At 41.0% G+C, this 22,049-nt stretch overlaps 1 protein-coding gene across 2 annotated transcripts in view; it reads right to left on the bottom strand.

Moving 5' to 3' along the window:
* Positions 1-22,049, bottom strand: part of bmb (brambleberry) — a 45,231-nt gene that overhangs the window by 18,663 nt on the left and 4,519 nt on the right. For both annotated transcript variants that reach the window (XM_043690871.1, XM_043690872.1), the window contains exons 2-7: positions 18,144-18,272; positions 16,375-16,560; positions 15,716-15,938; positions 6,555-6,671; positions 4,542-4,721; positions 2,341-2,547 (exon numbers count right to left, since the gene is read on the bottom strand). In XM_043690871.1, the coding sequence (XP_043546806.1) occupies positions 2,341-2,547; positions 4,542-4,721; positions 6,555-6,671; positions 15,716-15,938; positions 16,375-16,560; positions 18,144-18,272 (1,042 nt within the window). The remainder of the gene's footprint in view (positions 1-2,340; positions 2,548-4,541; positions 4,722-6,554; positions 6,672-15,715; positions 15,939-16,374; positions 16,561-18,143; positions 18,273-22,049) is intronic.

Here is a 22,049-nt window from a genome sequence, read left to right as displayed (position 1 = left end):
AGCATTGTTGCAACTACAGCAGGGCAGAGGCTGGGAATTCAGCAATATTTAACTCACTGCCCAACTCCCCAAAGCCTGTCTACTATCTACAAAGAATCAGTCAGGAATGTGATACAACTGCCTAGTTGGATGTAGCCCCAAAAACAAGTAGCTCAATACCATCCAGCCCATACAACTGGTACTGCATTCACCACCTTAAAATATTTACACCCTCTAATACAGAGTGGCAGCATGTATCATCAACATAATACAACTGAAGATACCTTTGACAGCAACTTCTTGAAGATGGTAGAGTTACTGGATGAAGAGCAGCAAATGCATAACATCACCACCCATAAATACTACTCTGAACCACACAGAGTCTTGGAACTATAATTTCCTTCATTGTCACAGTATCAGGATCCTGGAAATATCTTAAACAGCATTTTTAGGTGTACCTACACCAGAGGGACAACATCAGTTCAAAGCAGTAGCTCACATTCAAGGGCATCAGGGATGGCCCAGCCACCAAGATCCACGTGAATGAATAAAAGTTAATAAACCACTAAAGCAGGTCTCCTTTGCTTTAGGGAGAACAAACCTAACTTACCCACCTAATCTTGTGACTGAAGTCTCTCCTTCATAGAGTTAGATGTACAGCACGGAAATAGACCCTTCGGTCCAACTCATCCATGCCAACCAGATATCCCAACCCAATCTAGACCCACCTGCCAGCACCCAGGCAATATCCCTCCAAATCCTTCCTATTCATATACCCATCCAGATGTCTTTTAAAATGTTGCAATTGTACCACCCTCCACCACTTCCTCTGGCACTCATTCCATACACATACCACCCTCACCTATCCAAGCTCTCCCTATAGCTCAATTCTTCCAACCCTGACAACATCCTTGTAAATTCTTTCTGAACACTTTGAAGTTTCACAACATCTTTCCAAAAGGAAGAAGGAGACCAAAATTGCATGCAATATTCCAAAAGTGGCCTTATCAATGTCCTGTGCTGCTGCAACATGACCTCCCAAGTCCTGTACTCAATACTCTGACCAGTAAAGGAAAGCATATCCTATCTAAATTCAGCACCTCACATTTATCTTCTGCCACTTCTCAGCCCATCTGATCAAGATTCCATTGTAATCTGAAGTAACCTCCTTTGCTGTTCACTACACCTCCAATTTTGATGACATTTGCAAACTTATTAACTATACATCTTATGCTCACATCCAAATAATTTATATAAATAAAAGTAGTGGACCCAGCACCAATCCTTATGGCACTCCACTGGTCACAGGCCTCCAGTCTGAAAAAAACAACCCTTTGTCTTCTACCTTTGAGCCAGTTCTGTATCCAAATGGCTAGTTCTCCCTGTATTCCATAAGATGTAACCTTGCTAAGTCAGTATCCCATGGGGAACCTTGTCGAACGCCTTACTGAAGTCCATACAAGTCACATCTACTGCTCTGCCCTCAATCCTGAGTTTTTTGAAGAAGTAACAAAATCAAGTTTGAGAGACACGATTTCCCACGCACAAAGCCATGTTGACTATACCTAAATCAGTCCTTGCCTTTCCAAATACGTGTACAGCCTGTCCCTCAGGATTCCCTCCAACAACCTGCCCACCACTGACATCAGGCTCTCTGGCCTATAGTTCCCTGGCATATCCTTACCACCTTTCTTGAACAGTTAGCCAACCTCCAGTCTTCTGGCACCTCACCTGTGACTATTGGATACTCATATCTCAACAAGAGGCCCAGCAATCACTTCCCTAGCTTCCCAGAGTTCTAGGGTGCACCTGATCAGATTCTGGGGATTTATCTTCTTTTAATGTGTTTCCAGACATCTAGCACTTCCTCCTATGTAATATAGACATTTTTCAAGATGTCACCATCTATTTCCCTACATTCTCTATCTTCATGTCCTTTTCCACAGTAATCTTTGAGGGGCCCTATTCTCTCCCTAGTTATCCTTTCGTCCTTAATGTAATGTAATCTGTAAAAAAAAAACAAACCCTTTGGATTCTCCTTAACCCTATTTGCCAAAGCTATCTCATGTCTCCTTTTGCCCTCCTTATTTCTCTTAAGTATACTCCTACTGCCTTCAGTCCTCATTAGTTTGTTATCCCTTCTGCTGAAAAGTAATTGTCTTTTGAGGACCAGACAGATCTGGTTTGAAATGTAACCAATCCCATAACTCATTTCCTGCATCAAGCTAGATTTCTTTCATCTACTTCAACATTGACCCACCTGTTGCACAAGCCTCAAATTTTGTTACAATATCTTATGTCTGAGCTAATTATCCAAAAGCCATCAGGTAACCAGAACATGCCCTTCATTCCTCCACTTACCAATTACCGTCATAGACAGGAAGAGACTGAGACACTTTAAGTCCATGGAAACACAATGGTTGAACTTGGAGACAGCATTCAATATCACCAGGATTAACAACACTGCTCGAGAGAAACCTGGCGTTTGCAAGAATGTCATGATGAAGGCTGCGACCAGAAAATAACTGACATGTACTGTACAGGTATAGATCACGTGAAGGTTGTTTCCTGAAAATATAAATTCAGTACAGAAAATGATATAAGTGGGTTAATTACTAGTCTGTAATAACAAATCACTGCAATCCAAAAGTCTGTGAAGGTCATTTCAAAAATATGGTAAAAGTGTAAAAAAGCAAAAAGCAGAGTTTACAATCTAGACCTAGTATGGTCATAAATCACAACAGTTTACACACTCAACATTTCGAAAGACTAACAGCCAAATTATCTGGAGTATCTGTCATGACACACAAGAGTACTTAAAAGAAAACAGCCATAGAAAACAGGAAAGTCATTCAAACCTGGTCCTTGCTGAATTTTACAACCAACTGGTTTGAAGCTAGCAGACTAAATGCTAGTAAAGCAACCAGATTTTTCTGATGCAACACATTGCTCCAAAACATGTTTGGATAACAATAGGATATTCTGCTGTTTCACTGGGTGTTAGGTTTGCAGCATCTTATACCTCACTGGATAGCTGACTCAGAGTTGCATCTGCAGGGGACTTCCAGAAATGTGGACTGGCAATATTCTCAGCATTTTCTTTTTCCATGCCCCCCCCAACCCACAAGATTTACAACAGCTTTACAAAAATATGTCAACAAAAATTTGTCAATGCTCAAATTCATATTTAATAAATAGAAGGTTCCAAAAGAAAAAGCTTCCCATGTAAGTTTCTCACTAGAACGGCACTTCAAATGGAGTTATTTATTGTTACATTAAAAAGATGGAATTAATATTAGATTTTATTGTCATGTATAGTCAAATACAGAAGAGTATAGTGAAAAATGTACAGCGTAGTCATTCCTGGTGCCATCTTAGGTACAAAAGGTACCTAGGTGCAAAATCTTAGGTACAGACTAGAAAAATAAAAGAAATAAAGTCAAATTTTAACAGCCTTTAAGTGCTTTGCCATGCTGGGCTCGCACTCTTCAATCTCCTTTGCTTTGGGCCACTCTCTGGGAGACCTCAGACTGCCTGTTCTTGCCACAACCACAGATGCTGGGAGACCCTCCCTTACTACCTCAGCCAGCCATTCAGGTCCTGACAAAGCCTCAATGCCATCACCACTGCTGCCTCCATGACTTCTCCAGAAGACAAGTAGAAAAAAACCCAAGCTAAAAATACTAGAAAAGAAGAGAAAAGAGAAAGAAAAAGAAAAAGCAGACAGAGTGAACAAGCCTACTCAGTCACTGAAGATGTGAGTGCGCACAAGTGTGAACAAGGGAATTTATATAAATAAGTCTCTAATTCAACTTTACTGTAAAACAACATTAGGTCTCAATACCCAACTACCACTATTCCAATAGAAACCATCATTTTTGAATAATACCATCACATCTTAAACAACTTGTGTCGGTGACTGTGGCAACCATTATTTTGGAACAGATCCACCCCATAAACAGATTTTGAGCATTTGTTTATTCACAAAGACTTGATGAGAATGGACATTGTTCATACAAATATCAGAAAGTTTCACATGAACAGTTGCACCCATTGGGATTCTCTTCTCTATTATCAAAGTGTAGTTGGGACCCCAAGCACAGTTGTGAGCTCATATTCTTGGGTCCTGAGCTCTAAAAAAGTTATGGGAGCTGTGACTAAGTTTAACAATGTAACACCAACTAATAAGCCCCTGCTCATAGATCCTTAATCTGTTCAGTTCTCACTAGAGGGGTACCAAAAGTTTTCAAGCCATGATATGGGATCACAGTGTTGAAAAATGTTTTGCCAGAAAAGCGCAGCAGGTCAGGCAGCATCAAAGGAACAGGAGAAACGACGTTTTGGGCATACGCCCTTCTTCAGGAATGAAGGGCTTATGCCCAAAACATCGATTCTCCTGTTCCTTTGATGCTGCCTGATCTGCTGCGCTTTTCCAACAACACATTTTTCAGCTCCGATTCCAGCATCTGCAGTCCTCACCTTCTCCTATGGGATCACAATGGGAAAGTCTGGGAAGCACTCCAGTCAGGAACATTGAAATGCACTTCTACTCAGTTCTTTACCTGTCCAGCTCAGGAAGTGCTGGATGCTGTTCAACCTCTGGCTTACTCCAAGCTCAAGGTGGTCAATCATGTACATCACCATGCATACAGTCTGGTTCATCTTCTGCAGCTTCTCCATTAACTGATCATAATAAATGGCAGTTTGGGATTGATGAGCAGAAAATAAAGCCAGGTTCGAATCTACAAACAAACAGGTCTTCAGCATCACAATAATATAAATTTAAGTGAAAGGATAAGAACTTTGCCAGATAGGAATTATTACACTTTGGACTTTAAAAAGGATAGAATAAAAGTACTTTATAAATGGAGGAAATCTAGAAAACAATGGAGAGCCAAATGAGACTTGGTGGTGGTGGGGGCTTTAAGTAAATATAGAATTATCAAAATGCCATATATAGGTACAATGGTCCAGATGGTCCTCTTCATCTACAGGTGATAATGGTAGATAGAATCTCACATTTCATACACAAAATACACAGATCAAGAAGTTTTACTAAAACTAAAAATGCTTGTTTAACACCAGCTTAAGCATCATGACCAATTCTGGAAAGAGTCTTCTGCTTAAGGACATAGAAGAGATAAACTAGAATGGTTCAGGACAGAGGGACCAAAGTGATAAAAACTGGGGTTGTATCCCCTAAAAGCAGAAACTGGGGACATAAAAAAAAACAGCTTCTGAGCCTGAACAATCAAAAACTAGAGGATATAGATTTAAAGACAAGTGACAACAGAGCCAGAGGTGACAAGAAAAAAAACAATTCTTAATGCAAATAGTAAGGATTTGGAATACATTGTCTGACTAGCTGGTAGATACAGATTTAATAGCAACTTTCAATAAGAGAATTGGATAAATAGTTGCAGACAAAAGAAAAAATTACCAGGTTTTTGGGGGTGGAGTTATCCTGACTGGATTGCTCAAGGTGAGATTGGTGCAAGTGATGTCTGTGACCATTACAAAATAACTAAAAGCAGATATAGACAATTTCACCCCTTGCTTCTCTCCCCAATTACCTTTGACTCAGTCAAAAAAGTAATCTTTGCCTTAGAAACAAATACTCAATAACTCTGCCTCTACTGTTCTCTGGGGAAGGGAATTCCACAGACTCTCAACCATCTAGGAGATGAAATTCTCATGGCAGTTTTAAAATGGGAAACTTTAAAAAACTACACTGTCCTCTCATCCCATTCTCTCCTAAAAGGGGAAACACTCTTCTAGCACTGTGCTTTACTAAGATTGTTTCACTAGAAGAGAAGTACTGCAATCCTAATAGCTTTGGTATCCCTGAGGAATGGGATGCAGTAGGGAAAAGGAGAAAGTGCTTTTTCTTTCTCTCCTCCAGTCTGTATTCAATATCATCTCATACCAGAGGTTCTAATACAGGTTCTTACCAGACCATGGAGGCTGCCTTCTTATTAGACAGAAGTGACTGTTGGGTGATTTAACCGGAGGGCCACCAGTCCTCAAGCACGGGAACAGGTTGAGAAGGAGTCTTTCATGGTAACCTCAAACCGGTGATGGGAATTGAACCCACGCTTTTGGCATCACATTGCTCTGTAAACCAAACGATCCTGCCAACTGTGCTAAACCAATTCCCGATACAGGGTGAAGGCCCAATATTGAGCCAGTTTTCCCTCAGTTGCTGTTTATCTAGGTTATTTGATGTTCCAATGGTAATTTTCCTTCTTTTATACACAGCCTAGAGATAGGAAGACACCCTGCAACTATGTAAACTACAATCCTGCCATTGTAAAAAAAGACAGCTCAAATGGTGAGCCAGATGTCAGAAGCAACAGTCTACTGGAAAACAAGCAAGCAAGATACACAGAGCAAAGAGATGTTTTTACTGATGAGCTAATGTGGTTAAGTGCTGGAAACTCAATGACGCAAAGTCTCAAACTAGTCTACTGAAAATCTATAACTGCCCTCATTCAATGAGATCTTCACCACATACACAATTGGAGAAAGATATTCAAGCACAACATTCACCACGCCAGACTTAATAGGTGATTTACCCAGCTTGGTGTAGACCTGATAAGCACGTGCCCTGACCTCCATCAAGTCAGTTAGAATTGCTCGATGACCTTCTTGTAGCTCAGAGTCCTGATGAGCCAATTGTTTAGTGACATTTTCTATAAAACAAACAAAGTTTATGATATTAGCACTTCTCCTCTCACCCTATTCCTTCATCTGCTTAAACATTTATAAACGTTTATACTAACCTCTTCAACAAGTCCATATAGTATGCCACATTCTCATCATCTGGGCAAGGTTTTATCAGAATTGTGATTGGCTTTATTAGCAACTCATATTGAGCCCTAGCTAGCGGTGAACACTTTCATCCACCCTCCTCTCCATGACAATTGAAAATAAATTCTCAGCAACTACTCTAAAATTTTAACAGATGTTATTAGGCCCAGAGACTATGTATTTTCCAGAAGAAAAAAAATGTTCCAATTACTAAATCTGCACTGGTCCCACTTTCTATACAGACAATAACTTGACTGTCACCACATTTCAAGTACTCTTTTGTACTGTTATATTTTCCAAAATGCAACACCTCCCACTTTTCAGGGTTAAATTCTATCTGCTGCGGACATACCCATCTGATCCACCCATCTCTAGCCTCCTATAAGAGGCGACATTCTTCCTTACGGTTAATCACCTGGCCAAGGTTTTTGTCATCTGCAAACATATCATTGCCCCCACATCTTTCTACATGATTTATACATAAATACTAAACATCAGATTATTCCCCATGATATCCTATAGGACACCAGGCTCCAAGCAGACAAAGCCTTCTACCATCACCTTCCATCTCCTACAAAGTCAATTTTGGATCTAACTTGGATCACATGTGTTTTTACTTTGTTTAACAATCTTCCATTGTCAAAGGCTTTGTTGAAATCCATGTGAGCTTATAACTGCAGTGCACTCAACTAGAAATCTGATCATCTTGAAAATTCAACCAGATTTGTTAGGTATTAATTCCCTCTGACAATGTTGTGCTATTCCTGAATAAACCTTGCCTTTCCAGGTGATCAACTCTCTCCTCCAGAATTTTCTTAAAAAAAAGTTCCCTACCAATGATGCCAGACTCACTGATCTATAATTCTCTAGCTTACCTCTACTACCCCACTTTAAAGTGGAACCACACTGGCTGTCCTCCAGTCCACTGTGGTCAGAGACGAATTAAAACGTTGGGTCAGAGCCAGTGTAAATGCCTCCCTGATCTCCCACAGCTGCTTGGGATACAAGTTACTTGATCCTGCGGATTTATCCACTTTTAATCTTGCCAAAACCTCCAATATCTCCTCACTATATCAAATTGCTCAAGAACCTCACTCCTTCTGCTGTATTCTGCACTTGCATCCTCCTCCAAAAAGACAGATGTGAAGTACTCATTTGTTCTCTAGTTCCATGCTGAGATTGCCCCATTGGTCCATAAGAGAACCTACTCTTTCCTTGGTTATCATTTTCCCCTTGTTATACCTATGCAATATTTTAGAATTCTCCCAAATCTTACTTGCCACTTTTTTTTCCAAAATGCCCCATCTTTCCTCTCCTAATTGCTTAAGATTGCACTTTCTACACTCCATTAGGACCTCCATTGATTAGCTCCCTTTTGACCTATTAAAATCCTCTCTTCTCTATTTTCATTGCTGGCATGTTTGTAATTGAAAAAGTGAATAAGTATTAAGACCAACACTGAAAAAAAAAATCAGTACCATAAAAAGAAAAGCAATTTATAGCTTGCTGGATTTAGCATTTTCGTAGTGCTGATATGTTGCTTTGCAGTTCGAGTTCCCAGAGCTGGAATGTCACAAAACAGATTTTCACAGGAAACAAAGTGCCATTTTCACTACTTATCGGCTTCGTTAGCTAGGCCATTCACTAAGCAATGGCCTAGTAATATCATCGCTAGACGATTTGGGCCGAGGAATGGTGGATGAAATTTAATTTAGACAAATGTGAGGTGCTGCATTTTGGTAGGGCAAATCAGGGCAGGACTCATACAGTCAATGGTAAAGTCATAAGGAAGCATTGCCAAACAAAGAATGCAGGTTCATAGTCGCAGGATAGCAAAGGTGGCATTTGGTATGCTTGTCTTTATTGGTCAGGCATTGTGTAAAGGAGTTGGGAGGCAATGTGGTGGCCGTACAGGATTTTGGTTAGGCCACTTTTGGAATACTGCATTCAATTCTGGTCTCCCTGTTAACAAAAAGACATTGTGAAACTTGGAAGGGTTCAGAAAAGATCTACAAAAGATGTTGCAAGGATTGGAGGCTTTGAGCTATGGGGAGAGTGACCCTCTTCAAGTTTAAAATCATGAGGGTTATAGAGTCAGATGTACTGCAGGGAAACAGACCCTTTTGTCCGATCTGTCCATGCCGACCAGATATTCCAACCTAATCTAGTCCCACCTGCCAGCACTCGACCCATATCCCTCCAAACCCTTCCTATTCATATACCCATCCAGATGCCTTTTCAATATTGAAAATTGTACCAGCCTCCACCACTTCCTCTGGCAGCTCATTCCATACACGTATCACCCTCTGTGTGAAGTTGCCCCTTAGGTCTCATGTCTTTCCCCTCTCACCCTAAACCTATGCCCTTTAGTTCTGGACTCCCTGGGAAAAGACTGCCTATTTACCCTATCCATGCTCCCCATAATTTTGTAAGGTCACCCCTCAGCCTCTGACACTCCAGAGAAAACAGCCCTAGCCTCTCCCCATAGCACAAATCCTCCAACCCTGGCAACATCCTTGTAAATCTTTTTTGAACCCTTTCAAGTTTCACAACATCTTTCCAATAGGAAGGAGAACAGAATTGCACACAATATTCCAACAGTGGCCTGACCAATGTCCTGTACAGCTGCAACATGACCTCCCAACTCCTGTACTCAATACTCTGACCAATAAAGGAAAGCATACCAAACACCTTCTTCACTATCGTCTCTACCTGCGACTCCACTTTCAATGAGCTATGAACCTGCACTCCAAGGTCTCTGCCACTAGGATCTTACCAATAAGTGTATACGTCCTGCTAAGATTTGCTTTCCCAAAATGCAGCACCTCGCATTTATCCGATTTAAACTCCATCTACCAATTCTCAGCCTATTGGTCCATCTGGTCAAGATCCTGTTGTAATCAGAGGTAACCCTCTTCACTGTCCACCTCCAATTTTGGTGTCATCTGCAAACTTACTAACTGTACCTCTTATGCTCGCATCCAAATCATTTTTTATGTAAATGACAAAAAGTAGAGGACCCAGCACTGATTCTTGTGGCACTCCATTGGTGACAGGCCTCCAGTCTGAAAAACAACCCACCATCGGTCTTCTACCTTTAAGCCAGTTCTGTATCCAAATGGCTAGTTCTCCCTGTATTCAGTGAGATCTAACCTTGCTAATCAGTCTCCCGTGGGGAACCGTGTCGAACACCTTACTGAAGTCCATATAGATCACACCTATAGAAGTAGTGGTGGAGGCTAGTACAATTACAACATTCAAAATGCATCTTAGTGAGTACTTGAATAAGAAGGGTTTAATGGCATATGAGCTAAATGGGACTAGATTAATTTAGGATATCAGCATGGACAAGTTGGACCAAAGGGTTTCCATGCTGTACCTCTCTATGACTCTTATTAACGCAGAAGCTCAGCTAATGTTCTGGGGACCTGGATTCAAATCCCACCATGGCAGATGGTGGAATTTAAAATGGTAAACAAATCTGGAATTAAAATTGTACTGAAAACCACAAAACTATTGACAATTGTCAGAAAAACCCATCTGGTTCACTTGTACCCTTCAGGTCATCCTCACTTGGTCAGGCCTGTGTGTGACTCCAGACCCACATCAATGTAGTTGACGCTCAACTGCCCTCTGAAATGGCCTAGCAAACCACCCAGTTCAAGTGCAGCTGGAGATGGGCAATAAATGTTGGCTGCCAGCACCATCCACATCCCAAGAGTCTCAGTCCTATAGCATGGAGACAGGCCCTTGAGCACAAACTGATCCATGATGACCAAATGTTCACTTATGCTAACCCATTTCCCTGCACTTAATCTATATCGTTCTAAACTTTTCCTATCCATGTATTTGTCCAAATGCATTTTAAAATGTTGTTAACTTACCTGTCTCAACCACTTCCACTGGCAGCTCATTCCATATGTGCACAATCCTGTGTAAAACAAATTACCTCTCAGGATCCCATTTATTCTTTCCCCTCTTATTTTAAACTAGCCCTTCATTCTCCAACCCTGGGAAAAAAACTGAGTGCATTCACCTTACCCACGCCTCTCAATCTTATACACTTCTGTAAAGATCCCTTCAGTCTCCTATGCTCCAAAGAAAAGAGTTCTAGCTTGTTCAAATTCCCCCTATAACTCAGTCCCTCGAGTCAGGGTAACGTGCTTTAAATTTATTCCGCATTCTTTCCGGTTTAGTAATATCCTTCCTACAGCAAGGTGACCAAAATTGAACCCAATACTCTAAGCGTGGCCTCACTAACATTCTGCACAACTACAACGTAACTTCCCAACTTCTATACGCAATGCATTGGCCTTCAGTCAGTGTGCCAGAAGCCTTCTCCACTGCGCAGTCCACCCTGTGACTCCATTTTCAGAGAATTGTGCACCTGAACTCCAAGGTCCAACTGTTCCATTACACTTCTTAAGAACCTACCATTCACCATGAATCTCCTACCTTGATTTGTCTTTCCAAAATGCAAGACCTCACACTTGTCTGTATTAAACTCCATTTGCCACTTCCCCAGTTGATCAAGGCCCTGCTGCAACTTCTAATAAACTTCCTCACTGTCTATGATATTGCCTATTTTAGTGTCATCTGCAAACTTACTAATGATGCCTTGTACATTCTCATCCTATATCTACATTGATGTAAATACCAAACAGCAATGGGCCCAGGTGAATAAAAAAAATTTCAATTATAGTTCCATTCAAGTCAGGAATGCTATGGTTTCAAGCCCCTCTACAAAAGATTAAACATCTAGACTAACAATTAAAATGCTAAATTGATGAACCTGCTACTTTTACGTAACTAAGTCTAAGAAATTGAGATCTTGGCACCTGTTCTAGTGTTTCAGTCAGTTGTAAAGATCTCGAAGCTAGTCTTCTTGACACCGGATCAACACTATTTGTAGGTGCCGTAAATTAGAAAGGTTTTCTTGACATAATTAAGGGTACAAGACACTTTATATTTTATGTGAAACACTTTGGAATACTCGAGACACAAGCACCAAGTACTAAAATTTCTTCCTATATAACCCAACTAGCCGGTTTAGCTGCAAAATAGTTTGTTTTTTTTTCGATGACAAACATTTACTCGAGAGAGGTGGATGTCACCGGATAGCCAGCATTCCCTCATTGCTCTTGCAGTCAAGATGCTGTTGGTTGACGCGCAAAACTGTTAGATGGGGAATTCCAGAATATTGACCCAGCAACAGCAAAACAACAGCAACATATTATCAAATCAAGAAGGTGAGTGGCTCAGAGGAGAACTTGCAGGTGGTTGCGTTCCTATATATCAGCTACCTTTGTGCTTCTCGATGGAAATGGTCATGAGTTGTCTAAGGATCTTTGGTGAATTTCTTGCAGTAAATCTTGTAGATAATACACACTGTTGCTATTGAAGTGGAGGGAACAGATGCTGGTGGCGATGGTGCCAATCAAATGAGCTGCTTTGGCCTGGATGGTATGAAGCTTCTTGAGTTGCTGTTGGAGCTGCACTTACCTGGATGAGTGCAGAGTATTTCAAGCTCCTAACTGGTGCTTTGTAGATGGTGGCAGGGAAATCAGGTGGAGAGAGTTACCCATCTCAGTATTCCTAGCATCTGACCTGCTCTTGTAGATACTGTGACAAATCTGATGCAGTTTCTGATCAATGGTAATGCCCAGAATGTCGTTAGTTGGGATTTCCTGGATAGTAACACCATTGAACATCAAGGGCCAGAGGTTAGACTGCGTTTTATTGGAAGTGATTATTGCCTAGCATGTGTGTTGTTTTCCACTTGGCAGCCCAAGCCTGGTTATTGGCCAGATCATGTTGCATTTCAATATGACTGTTTCAGTAACTGAGGAGTCAGCAAATATTTCCACTTCTGATGGAAGGTCATTTATGAAGCAGCTGAAAATAGCTTGTTTTGGACACCACCCTGAAGAATCCTTGCAGTATCCAGTGCTTTCACCCATTTCTTTATATCATAAAGAGTTCTTCAAATTGGCTGAAGGTTTGGGACCATTGGAGGAGATAGAAATAAACCATCCACAAAGCACTATCGGCTGAAGAATGATGCGAATGACTCTGCCTCATCTTTTGCACTGATGCATTGGATAGCTTCATTATTGAGGAGAACATTTGAGAAGACACCTCCTCCAGAGAGTTGTGCAATTGGTCAATCACCTCAACTGGATGTGACAGGACTGCAGACCTTTGTTCTAATCTTTTGGCTGTGTGATCACTTAGTTCTATCCCTTGATGCTTAGGGTGTCTGGCATGTTTCAGTAGCTTCACAGGTTGACCCCTCATTTTAAGTATGCCTGTTGCTGCATCTGGCATGTCCTTCTGCACTCTCCATTGAGCCAGGGTTGATCTCCTGTCTTGATGGAGAAAGTGAGGTCTGCAGATGCTGGAGATCAGAGCTGAAAATGTGTTGCTGGAACAGCGCAGCAGGTCAGGCAGCATCCAGGGAACAGGAGAATCGACGTTTTGGGCATATGCCCAAAAGAAGGAACAAGGGCTTCTGCCTGAAACGTCGATTCTCCTGTTCCCTGGATGCTGCCTGACCTGCTGCGCTGTTCCAGCAACGCATTTTCAGCTCCTGTCTTGATGGTAATGGTTGGGTGGGGGACATGCCAGGCCACGAGATTGCACAGCACATATTGCTGCTAATGGATGCTTGCAATGTCTCATGAATGCCCAGTCTTGAATTGCTAGATATGCTCTAAAGTCTGTCTCCTTTGTCAGTGATAGCACTACACAATACAATGGAGGTTATTCTCAATGTGAAGGTATTTCCACAAAGACTATGCAGTATTCACTTAGTAATAATGTCAAGGACAGATGCATCTATAGCCAGCAGATGGGCAAGTAGGTTTTTCCCTATTGTTGGTTACATTACCACCTGTCACAGACCCAGTCTAACACCTATTTCCTTTAGGACTTGAACAGTTTGATCAGTCACCTGTTGACAAGTCACTCTTGGTGATGAGCATTGAAATTCCCACCCAGAGTACATTTTGCACCCTTGTCACCTGCACCGCTTCCTCCAAAATGTTCAATATGGAGGAATACTGTTTCATCAGAGGGAGGACTGTACATGGTAATCAGCAGAAAGTTTCCTTGCCGATGTTTAACCTGAAGTCATGAGATTTTATGTGGTGTGTAGTTAATGTTGAGGACTCCCAGGGCAACTCCATCCTGACTGTATACACTGTGCTGCATCTCTGCTGGGTCTATTCCGCTGGTAGGGGGATAGACCCGGGGTGGTGATTGTGGTTTCTGCAAATTTTGCAAGCCTGACTACTGCAGGCTGTTGTTTGACTAATCAGTATTTGGCACTAACTCCAGATATTAGTAAGATGACTTTGCAGGGTCAACAGTGCAGTTTGTGTTGTTATCTTTTCTGGTCTCTAGGTCAATGCCAGATGCTCTCTCTGGTATCATTTGTTTGGTGAGACTTCATAGTGATTGCAGCAACTCATTGCTTGCTCAACCTTTTCAGAGGGCAGTTGAAGTCTACCACATTGCAATGGGTCTGGTGTCACTTATAGGCTGGACCCGATGAGGATGGCAAATTTCCTTCCCTGAAGGATGTTAGCGAGTGAGATGGATTTCACAGTCATTAGTAGATTCTAAATTTCAGATTTTAAAATAAAATTCTAATTCCATCATCTGCTGTGCTGGGATTTGAACCCAGGCCTCCAGAACATTAGCCAAGTTTTGAATTAATCATCTAGCGATTGTACGTTTAGGCCATCTTCTCCCTCTCAAATGATTAAGCAAAGGTCTGTATCAATTTTCCTGTCTCCTTTTGACACAAAAGGAGAAGAGTATACTACAGTTATTGGCTTCATTCAGTACATTTTCAAATACTTCCTACCAGCTGGGCACATTCCCCAAAATTGAACTTAAAAACAAGGAGAATACTGGTTTTCAAAGGATTTAATCAAAACTCCTCCCATGTGTTGATTTGAATGAGAAATATCCTGTATTGTGCGCAAAGGTGTCAACCTCATTTACTACAGTAACTCCACCAACAATTCAAAAGTAAATTGTTTTAGTGAGGCAGCCAAGAATTGACAGGAATTTAAATTTAAGTGACACCCACATAAAAAAAGGCTATTTGTAGTTAATGTTTCAGGGTTTAGATTAGTGACTGGTTCTTCATCCAGGTTCACTTTTTTACTCCCTTTTCCAGAATGTGATACATCTAAGCGACTGGTTAAGTCATTTCAGAAGATAATGAACAGCCAACCACATTGCTGTGGTTGTGGAGTCACATGCAAGCCAGACCAAGGACTAATGGCCATTTTCATTCCCTGAAGGACATTAATGAAACAGATTTTTCCTGTTTTTATAACAATTGGAAATAGTTTCATGGTTATCATTAGACTTAAATTTTAGATTTTTATTGAATCAAAATTCTAATCATCTGCTGTTTTGGAATTTAAGGGTGGTTGCCCAGCACACTACCTGGGGATCTGGATTACTAGTCTACTGACTTTACCACCAAGCCATTGCCTACACCAACAGTTAAGTGAAAAAATGTTATAAGAGCTTATTAGGAGTGTGCACACATATTTACTGAAACTAAAAGTTTTTTTATAAAAGGGAAAGCGAGTTCAGAATACATTATTCACTTCACTCTTGGAAGGTCTGCACAGTTAGATATTGAAACATTAACTATTTCTATCTCCAATTATGCTGTTGGATTGTAGTTTCTGCCTTTATATGCTATATATTTAAGATGATGGGAAAGAGACCATTGAGTTTGATCTTATTGAATAGTGGAGCAATCAGCCTGCATTTCACATTCCAATTCCCATAATCCCTCAGATTCAGAGCCCATTCTCAGTGTTACGAATAAATTCAATGACTAAATACTTATAGCCCTCTGCAATAGTTGAAGTGAATTCAGTTGGAAGGATTATCTTACCCATTGTTAAAGTGATGCCCTCAATCAACTTGGCAACTTGCTGGTGTCCACTAGCAATTAGTTCTTTTTCCTTAGTCAGCTTCTCCAAGTTTCCATTGATTGAAGTCTCCAGCTCTTGCTGACCCCCCTGAAGCTGGCCCTGCTGTTCCAGCAACTCATTCTGGCTCTTAACAACTTTTTCAAGTGACGAGGCAGTCAGCTCTCGTAGTTCCTTTTGTCCAACCTATGATAAATTACCATATAAGCCAAGTCACACTATCAAAATTCAATAGAAAACAAGCATTCCATTCAGGAGGAAGGCACAAGACAGTTTTTTTTTAAAAAAAAAAGACAGCTAGAGGCTAAAAATCAGAGCCAGATAGTGCTCTTCTATATAGGGTGGAGACTAGCTCCAGTTAATGGGTGGTTTACAGGGAGATTTGTTAACTGCAGGGAAACTAACAAACAGCATTTTAATTTATGTTGCTCTCCATAACCAAAAGCTAACAAGTTCAATTGAACAAGTAATTTAAAACATTGGTTTACACAGGATGTAATACATCTTTTTAGTTTGAACATACATACCATCAATTTTTATGCTGCCATTAAGATAGAGAAAGCACTTTGGGCCCTTTTTCTGAGAAATTGTTACATTGAGTGAAGGAAGACAGCACAATTACCTTGAGCATGTTCATGGCTTCTAACTGACTGGAAGCTGAAGCTACTAGTGCATTCACCGTCATCTCAGTCTTCTGTTTGAAGTCCTGCTGTCGTGTGGCATAACACACAGAACGTGCCCGATTACTGACTATATGGTACGCATTCCAGGTGTCAGGGTCCATAGCTTCTGTACATTCAGCCAATGTCTTGGAACAAAGAAGGAAGAAGAATAAAAATTCAGCTTAAATACCAGACACACACACGTCTTTCCTTACAACAACTACTCCATCATCAACATTAATTTTATCTAATAGTTTTTAAAATAGCTCTCGTGTGCCATCTCAAGATGAAAGAAGTACACCAACTCCTAGCTATTCACAAAGGACTTCCCATACAGTATAGTGCTGAGGATCAATAAAAGAGAATGGAGAGAACCTACTTCTGCAGAGTAATCACAAAAATAGCGTACAGTTGAGGGCCAAAAACAAACACTCAGCTCAGTCTATTGGGTGAATGAAACAAAACAGCAGGGAGAATTAACTCTCTCCAATGAATGGTTGAGAAAGGGCACCACATTCCCAAACAATTATTCAGAACATGAGCCCATTGGGTGGCCCACATGTTTCACACAAGAATTGATAACAGGCTATTTTGACAGTACACAAATTCAAGTGGTGCTTCATGTTCAACATCTCTATTCTACACTGAAGATGCATCTGCTTCTAATTACATATTAATTGTAAATATGTAATGGGCATTTATTGACAGAAAAGAGCAAAGACCCTTGTGGTAGTATCCCCACTTTGAATCAGGAAACTTGGGGTTAAAACCCACCTACTTGGGAGGGAGGTCGGTCTGTCTGTGTCTCTGAACATATTGATTAGAAAATGTCTAGAGAGGTTTTTGTAGTGCAGTGGCATTACAAAGAACAGTACAGCACACAACACATCTTTTGGCCAACCAAACATATGCTAACATATTGTGCCTTTCTAAACTAAAAGCCTTTTGCCTCTATGCAGTTCGTATCTTTCCATTCCCTGCCTATTATCTGCAAAGATGCCTCTTAATCATCCTATTGTATCCATCTCCACCACCTTCTTTGTCATGCATTCCAGGTACTTACCATCCTCTAACAAATAAAGTTGTATCTCATCTCCTTGGAACTTATCCCCTTCTGCCTATGCCCCTAGAAAATGGCATTTTTATCTTGGGAAAAATACTCCAACTATCCATTCCTCTCTAACTCTCCTTACCCCTGAGCCAAGAGGCTCAGGTTCAAGTCCCACCTACTCCAGTGGTGTATAACAACGTTTGAACAGGTTGATTAGGAAATATCTAAGCACCCTAGAAGACATCCAAAATGATGGTTGCTGCATTAGCAGTGTACTGTTTATCAGTTGTGTGTACCCCTGTAAATAAGTAAGTGTGCAAAGATTGGCTCCTTCATAAATTAGCTTTCTGGAAACCACCCAATGTCACTCACGAAAGACTAAGCAGCACTTTAATAATAACCAGCTTTTCTGTGTGCAGTTTGCTACCATTAGTCACCCAAACTATTATTGAAAGAACAGCACACATCTAGTGCAGGAGTACTGATTCTTTGTTCAATTGCATTTTTCTAAAAGGGATTGAAATTTACCCATATGAAATTATAACCTGAAAGCTACATTCCACTATTTAAAGAACACTTGACACTTAATCACAGACCAATAGACTGAGTATTTTGATTGCAATTCTTCCCTCCCTGTTCCCAACCTCATTAGGGAAGAAATGCACCCAATGGAATTACCATATCTGCAGTGCACGGGTAAGTTAACCGATGTTCAGCAGCCGCTTGACAGTTGAATAAGGACACCCCAAGTTTGGCGAGCTCCTCTTCTGAAAGATCACTGCAGGAGGTTGTTAATTGAGCTATTACCTATCATGAAAGAAAACAAAATAAAATACAGAATTAAAAGCAACATTTTCAGCTTTCAGTCTTCATCATGAACTGCAAGAACAGAAAGCAGCTTGCCAGTTTGCCTACTGAGAAAGACATTACCCAATCTCAGCAAAAGATTCACTTTTGGGTATCATAATTAAATATGGTACTAATGCAGCGAGGAGGAGAGAAAAACAAAACTCATTCTGGTTCCCTACTGTTAACACAAAAAAAAGTGCTAAACCAAAGAACATTTACAGATTGCAGTTGACATTTAAGTCATTAACATTATCATAGTTAGTATCTTCACAGGAAAATAGTAAATAACACCTAACATCAATAGTATAGTGGTACTGCTGCTGGATTAGTAAACACTCTTCAGAAGGGTAACTGAATCTCAACAGGTTAACTGAGCAGGTCTGACATCTGTAGAGAGAAAGCAGAGTCACTCTAGCAATTCCTGCTTTTGTTTCTGTAAGATTTAAAAGTAGTCATAGAAAAGGGGGGAAAAAAAAGACCAGAAATCAAGTATGGGAATCACAGAAAAGGCCAATTTTAATGTGATCAGACAGGATAAAGTCATTGACTGGTAGCATCCACGTTTGAACCATGAGTGTCTTTCAAAACTGAAATACTAAAAGTGAGGGTCAACATGTTCCTGTAAAAAGGTGAAGAGTGAAACCAAATATCCCACAGAACACCTGATATCAAGGGACAAAGGATTGGATAAGGAAAAGAAGGGAAGCTTATTGTAGATACCAAGGATTCAGAACACTAGAATCCCTAGAGGTGTATAGAAAGGGCTGGGGATTATTTAGAAAGGGCAGGGGATTATTTAAAAAGTTAGGAAAGCAAAGGAGAGGACATGAAAAACACTAAGTCGGTAAGTATGTTAGGGACAAATGGTTAATTATGGAGAAGGAGGTCCACTGGGGATCCAAGTTAAACTGAATGGAGCCAGAAGACAGGTTTTAAAGGAGTATTTACATCTACATTCATGATAGAAGGAAGGATGATGCACTACATTAGCTGCATCCCACTTCCTACTGATGGAAGGGTAGCTAATGTAACACCACTAATTAAAAAAAAAAGAGAAAAACAAACAAACAAACGTCTCAGCCTATTCAGCCTCCCCCTACAACCCAAACCCTCCAACCCTGGCAACACCTGTGTAAATGGGTTCTGAACCTTTTCAAGTTTAACATCCTTCCTATAGCAGGGAGGCCAGAAATGAAAGTGGCCTAACCAATGTCCTGTACAGCTGCAACATGACACTCCAACTCCCATACTCAACGCACAGACCAATAGAGGCAACACCTTCTCCACTAAATACCAAGGGTTTAGATGGAGAGGAATTTGTTAAGTGTGTACAAGAAAATTTTCTGATTCAGTATGTGGATGTACCTACTAGAAAAGGTGCAAAACTTGACCTACTCTTGGGAAATAAGGCAGGGCAGGCAACTGAGGTGTCAGTGGGGGAGCACTTTGGGGCCAGCGACCATAATTCTATTAGATTTAAAATAATGGTGGAAAAGGATAGATCAGGTCTAAAAGGTAGTGAAGTTCTAAATTGGAGAAAGGCCAATTCTGATGATATTAGACTAGAACTTTCGAAAGCTGATTGGGGGCAGATGTTTGCAGGTAAAGGGACAGCTGGAAAATGGGAAGCCTTCAGAAATGAGATAACAAGAATCCAGAGACAGTATATTCCTGTTAGGGTGAAAGGAAAGGCAGGTAGGTATAGGGAATGCTGGATGACTAAAGAAATTGAGGGTTTGGTTAAGAAAAAAGAAAGCATGTGCAAGGTATTGACAGGATAGATCAAGTGAATCCTTAGAAGAGTATAAAGGCAGGAGTGTACTTAAGAGGGAAATCAGGAGGGCAAAAAAAAAGGGTGACCTGAGAAATCTTTGGATTCTCCTTCATTCTATGTGCCAAAGAGTTTTTACAAACACATTAAGGACAAAAGGGTAACTAGGGAGAGAATAGGGCCCCTCAAAGATCAGCAAGGCGGTTTGTGTGTGGAGCCACAGAAAATAGGGGAGACACTAAATGAATATTTTGCAGGATATGGAAGACATAGACTTTAGGGAAATAGATGGTGACATCTTGAAAAATGTCCAGATTACAGAGGAGGAAGTGCTAGATGTCTTGAAATGCATAAAAGTGGATAAATCCCCAGGATCTGATCAGATGTACCCGACAACTCTGGAGAGAATAGGGCCCCTCAAAGATCAGCAAGGCGGTTTGTGTGTGGAGCCGCAGAAAATAGGGGAGACACTAAATGAGTATTTTGCATCAGGATATGGAAGACATAGACTTTAGGGAAATAGATGGTGACATCTTGAAAAATGTCCATATTACAGAGGAGGAAGTGCTAGATGTCTTGAAATGCATAAAAGTGGATAAATCCCCAGGATCTGATCAGATGTACCCGACAACTCTGTGGGAAGCTAGAGATGTGATTGCTGGGCCTCCTGCCGAGATATTTGCATCATTGATAGTCACAGGTGAGGTGCCGGAAGACTGGAGGTTGGCTAACGTGGTGCCATTATTTAAGAAAGTTGGTAAGAACAAGCCAGGGAACTGTAGTGAGCCTGACGTCAGTGGTGGGCAAGTTGTTGGAGGGGCAGGATGTATATGTATTTGGAAAGGCAAGGACTGATTAGGGATAGTCAACATGGCTGGGTGTGTGTGAAATCATGTCTCACAAATTTGATTGAGTTTTTTGAAGTAACAAAGAAGATTGAGGAGGGCAGAGCAGTAGATGTGATCTATATGGACTTCAGTAAGGTGTTTGATACAGTTCCCCATGGGAGACTGATTAGCAAGCTTAGATCTATCAGAATACAGGATAACTACCCATGCTGTACATCTCTATGACTCAAAGTCACATGAGATCCAGTAAGCTGGCAAGATGGATATAGAACTGGCTCAGTCATAGAAAACAGAATGGCGGTTGAAGAGTTTCAGATTAGAGATCTGTAACCTGTGGTGTTCCCACAGGGATTACTGCTGGGACCCTTGTTGTTTGTAATTTATGTAAATGATTTGAAGAATGTATTGGCCTGATTAGTAAATTTGCAAATGACACAGTTTTGGGTAGCTACAAATAGTGAGGAGGATTACTAGAGGATACAGCAGGATATGTAGGCTAGAGACTCAGGTGGAGATATAACAGGTGGAATTTAATCTGGACAAATACAAGGTAATGCATTTTGGGAGATTTAATCTTGGAGGAGGAGGAGCATGGAATGTGTGTGAGAAGTATACAGTATTCAAAGTTTGGGAGAAGATTTGTAGCTCGGGTGCTCGTTGTTGTGGTTCTGTTCGCCGAGCTGGAAATTTTTGTTGCAAACGTTTCGTCCCCTGTCTAGGTGACATCCTCAGTACTTGGGAACCTCCTGTGAAGCGTTTGTGGTGTTTCCTCCAGCATTTATATTGGCTTGTCCCTGCCGCTTTCCGGTTGTCAGTTTCAGCTGTCCGCTGTAGTGGCCGGTATATTGGGTCCAGGTCGATGTGTTTGTTGATGGAGTTTGTGGATGAGTGCCATGCTTCTAGGAATTCCCTGGCTGTTCTTTGTTTGGCTTGCACTATAATGGTAGTGTTGTCCCAGTCGAATTCATGTTGCTTGTCGTCTGCGTATGTGGCTACTAAGGATAGCTGGTCGTGGCGTTTAGTGGCTAGATGATGTTCATGGATGCGGATCGTTAGCTGTCTTCCTATTAGTCCTATATAGTGTTTTGTGCAGTCCTTGCATGGGACTTTGTACAC

Source organism: Chiloscyllium plagiosum, chromosome 5 (genome assembly GCF_004010195.1).
Source record: "Chiloscyllium plagiosum isolate BGI_BamShark_2017 chromosome 5, ASM401019v2, whole genome shotgun sequence".
Taxonomy (NCBI): Eukaryota; Metazoa; Chordata; class Chondrichthyes; order Orectolobiformes; family Hemiscylliidae; genus Chiloscyllium; species Chiloscyllium plagiosum.
Note: the sequence above shows the minus strand (reverse complement) of the source record. Positions and strands in the feature narration are given on the sequence as shown.